The 4,685-nt window shown below is 37.2% G+C and overlaps 1 protein-coding gene across 1 annotated transcript; it reads right to left on the reverse strand.

Moving 5' to 3' along the window:
* Nucleotides 1-1,918: 1,918 nt before the first annotated feature.
* LOC100634338 (dual specificity protein kinase shkC-like) lies at nt 1,919-2,767 on the reverse strand. The gene has a single exon (XM_003390830.3). The coding sequence runs from the start codon at nt 2,683-2,685 to the stop codon at nt 1,960-1,962; it is 726 nt and encodes a 241-aa protein (XP_003390878.2). The 5' UTR covers nt 2,686-2,767; the 3' UTR covers nt 1,919-1,959.
* Nucleotides 2,768-4,685: the final 1,918 nt, after the last annotated feature.

The following is a 4,685-nucleotide window of genomic DNA, read 5'->3' on the forward strand; positions in this document are numbered from 1 at the left end:
AGGACATAGTTTTAACTGCATGATGCATAGTGCATGCATAATAAAAATCAACAATAATGTACACGTGCACACACAAGTAAACTGTATACTATTCATGTTGGAGTTTATTATACTCAGTGTCCTCAGTGGGCTTCTTGAGGAACTTATTAACAGTGGCATAACTATAATCCAATTCTTTTCTTCTCTCTTCCTCTCCTCTCTCTCCTCCTTCTCCTTCCTCTTTGATAGTAGTACTGCTATACCCAGGATTAGCCTTAGGTGCTATATTAGTAATATAACCAGGATTAGGTTCTGTTACTGCTGTATTAGTAATATACTCAGGGTTGGGTAGAGTAAGATCATGTTGATCATCAAGTGTAGCATAAAGAGGAGGAGGAGGGAGAAGGACATATGCTTGTTGTAATAAGTTTAGAGGTACTTCATATTGACTGGCTACTCTTGCTGGTGGGCAGTGATGATGATGATGATGATCAACTTCATCTTCAACTGAGGAGTATATGCCATTACCAGTAGTAATGTTAGTGTTATTGTTACTGCTTGGACAAGTTTCAGTGCTGTTGCTATTGATAAGATAACAGTTATTGTATATTTTTATTAATTTACATTTACCTTCTTGCCGCAGTTTGAGGAGATGTGCTTTGTAAAGGTATTTGTTCATTCTCTGTTACGATGCTAAAAAGTAGTAGTTATATTTAAGAGTGTTGTAATGATAAAAACACTTACAATTTTGATTTTTTCCTCTGGCAGAATATGTAGACACAGCTACTGATTAATGCAATGATTGTCAGTAAGTTAGTAGCTACTAATAAACCAATACCAGTGTAATGGGGTACTGTTAATTGTGCTGGGGATACTGTTGATATTGTTGAGGATGTTAACAATGATGATATAAATCTAGTTGAACCTTTCTCAAAAGAGCAATCTACTGATGATGCAGATACTGTTGCTGTAGGAAATTGAGACGATAATGTCAAATAAGTTGATAAATTGACAGCATTAGAGCAATCTTTCTGAAAATCTACTGTAGAGGTTATTGTTACTGTCTTCTGAGTTGAACACATCTCATTACTATTTAAGTTGTATATACTATATGTGAACTGCAAAGTAGATCTGTTGCTGCCATCAGCATTTGACTGAATGCACTGATGAACACTTTCATTATGACATGTAGTGTAAGAAACCTCCATTAAGGCAGCCGCATTATTATATGCACATAAACACAATTTCATTGTTCCTGATGATGGCATAGAATATGATTGGTTTTGCTCCCACACTACAGTGTTATCAGCATCTGGTACACACCAAATTAGATCCAGTGCCATGTTACGAAGAGATTCGCTGTGTCCAAAAGAATAGAAGGTAGAATCATTTTGGACATGTTCATAGAAAGGTCCTCCTGAACAATGTTTTTTTCTGTACAAATTGAAACCTGGATATGTGCCTACATTATAAAGCTACATTTGAAAAATTCAAATGTATACTTCTAATACTGACCTGATGGTAGGGCACTGCAGGCAGTATTACAGGATAAATGATTATTGCATTGACATCCCATACCAGAAGAAGCACCAAGATTACAAAAAATAATTACCAGTACAAAGAAATACATTGCTACTCTGCAGGCTACAACTTCTACAATCCACAGAATGGTACCTCCTATAACTCCACCTACACCTAAATCATGGATGTTGGGCAGCTAATATGGCAATGAGCCTATAGCTGGATCTATCAGCCTTGATACAATCATGCTGGAATACATACTGGTTCAGCCAGAGCAACATGCATGTTTCAGCAATGATACCTGTCAGGCTGTATCAATTAAACTGTAATCAGGCTCTATTCATTGATTTTGGGCAGTATGTGTTAAACATCTAACTTTATCATGTAAAACTAAATCAACAATCACAATCCAACACATATCTAATTAACTAATGAGTCTACTATTAATACTAGAAATAATCAAACAGTGTCATTTAGTTCAGTTATAATATCATTCATTGTTGGACGGTGTCTATACTCAACTATCAGGCAGCGTTCAACAAGAGACCTAAACGAGGCTCTTCTAATACTATCAATAAGACCTACTCTCTCTTCTGGTAGAGGAATACGTTGTGTTATCATCTCTAGAAGGAGGACACCATAACTGAACACATCCATTGAAGGAGAGTGTTCCCTTGGATTCCCTGCTTCAGGTGCTGCATAAAGTGGGCCACCAGGATTGACTGACCTAATTATAAGATGCTGAAGATTAGCTGATCCATAATCTGATACTTTAGCCCTCCATCCAACTCCCATTGGTTGAAGGAGTACATTAGCACTGCTGACATCTCTATGTAGTATAGGATGAGGCTTGAAGAGATGAAGGTAATTGAGAGCACAGGCTACATCTAAACTGATGCTCAGTATCGCAGAATAGGCCACTCCTCCACTCTCTAATTCCTTTCTTAGGCTCGTCGGCATTAGCTCTGTCAGGATCATTGGATTACCCTCTGTAGTTGCTCCTATGAACTGAAGGAGGTTAGGATGACGTATTTTAGAAGCAATATTCATTTCACGAGAGAACAGTGACACGTTATATTCTGATATGATGGTCTCGTGAAGTACCTTTGCAGCAACTTCCAGTCCATGGAAACGAGCTACTCTGACCTCTCCCCATCCTCCTCTCCCTAGAATCCTTTCTGTCATTCTAATATCATTTCTGCTAACTACCCAGGAAGACTCTCTCTCTTCTCTATCTCTCTCTCTTAGTTGCTCCTGAGCTTGTTGAAGCTGTCGTTGAAGATCCTGTTCTCTTTGCTGGCCACCTTCTACTTGCCTTTGAAGCTGTCGCTCTCTTTCTTGAGATTCCCTAAGTTGCCTCTGTAGATCTTGGACTTGTTCTCTGGCCTGTTGAATTTCCCTCTCTCTTTCTTGCCCTTGTTGAAGTTGCCTCTCCTTTTCTCGAAGCTGTCGTTGAAAACCCTGCTCTCGTTCTCTGGCCTGCCTCTCTCTTTCCCTGGCCTGTTGAATTTCCCTCTCTCTTTCTTGTCCTTGTTGCTGTGCTTGTTGAAGTTGTCGTTCTCTTCCTTGAAGTTGTTGCTGTAGTCTGTTTCTAACTTGTTCCTTTTCTCTTCTCTCCTCCTGTAGTTCCCTTTCCCTTTCTTGTAGTACACGTGTCAGACGGTCTATTTCTCTTCTATCCTCAGGTTGAACAGGTTGAGATACTTCCCATTTTCTTCTCCTTTCTTGTAGTTTCTCTTGATACTGGCCCAGAGGTATTATACTAGTATACCAATCATTATTACTAGTATATCCTATACAGTAACACAATAGTTGAATTAATGACAAGTACATGTACATGTATAATATAAAATCTGTATTTAGTTAATAAAACAAACGGTTATACTGTTAATTTATAATTATTATATTCAATATGTACCGTGGCAAATTATGTATATTCAATACATTTGTATTTACATGTACTCACTGAGTTCAATAACTGCTGTATCACTTATTGGTAATATTAAGGTTCTCTTTCCTCCAAACACAATTATCCAGTTAGTGGTTGGAGTCACACTCCAAACTGAGAGAGAATGATAACATCTATCAGCGACATTGTTTGGTATATTATTAACCTAAGTATAAAGGAGGATTAGAATAAATATAATTTGTAACATTCATTGTCATGTACTGTACATGTATTAAAATATTATTCCCCAATAGTTAATATAGAGTTGTAAGCTCCACCCAAATGGTCTAAACTACACCCACAATAAAATATCGTATAGAAGGAAATTTTGGAGGTAATTAAATTTGGCAAATTTGCGGCGTTTTGATAGCCATTCACTAAAATAAAAATACACCTTCTTGAGCCATTATATGCACGCTCAATGGCACATGGCCACAAATTCACCAAATTAAAATCCATCAATGACCAAAATTTAGCAATTTGCCAAATTTAACTCCCTTCCCTGCTATACTTTACTGTACACATACATGTAAGAAAATACATGTATATAGTCATTAAAGGCCTTTTCACACTGGCACAAGTAATGCGCATTAATCATGTTCACACTAGAGTGGTTTTAAATTAAAGCGCATCACTCTCACTTCACCTCCAGAGTTAGAGGTGGATTGATGTGAAGTGATGCACTTTCAGCTGTATCAATAAAGCCCATTAAAAATTGTGCCAGTGTACGTGTGATCCTGCTGCGCTGAAAAGGCCTTAACTCCACCATAGATATTAGAGTTAATGAAAGGGATAGGAAACTTCCGTTGGCGGCAGGAAATGCTAGTTACCTATACCGTATTAATTTAAGCCAATTTGCTCTAATTAATCGTATGTAAAATTGAAAATGGCTGCACAAATGAAGCAGGTAGGTATACATTTCATTGGTTTTTGGTTGCATAATGTCTTATTTTGTACAGATAACCCTTCAATAATGTAGAAGAACACTCTTTCTACTTGCCCAAGTAGTCTGCTGTGGCAATCATTATGTTTGCAGTTGGAATTCATTGTTAATCAGCACCGTCAATCATTAATCACCATATTACATGTTTAATTGTATATTTTCTGTAATTTATAATCTATTATGATTGAGAGTGTACCAGTGACCTCCGGTATGTTCTAAGCATTAGAATAGTGTGATAGTTGATGTCATAGACCATTTAGTTTTTAAGTTAAGGGTACAAGACAAACCTTTCAA

Source organism: Amphimedon queenslandica, unplaced genomic scaffold, assembly GCF_000090795.2.
Source record: "Amphimedon queenslandica unplaced genomic scaffold, v1.1 AMPQUscaffold_11706, whole genome shotgun sequence".
In the NCBI taxonomy this organism is placed as follows: domain Eukaryota; kingdom Metazoa; phylum Porifera; class Demospongiae; order Haplosclerida; family Niphatidae; genus Amphimedon; species Amphimedon queenslandica.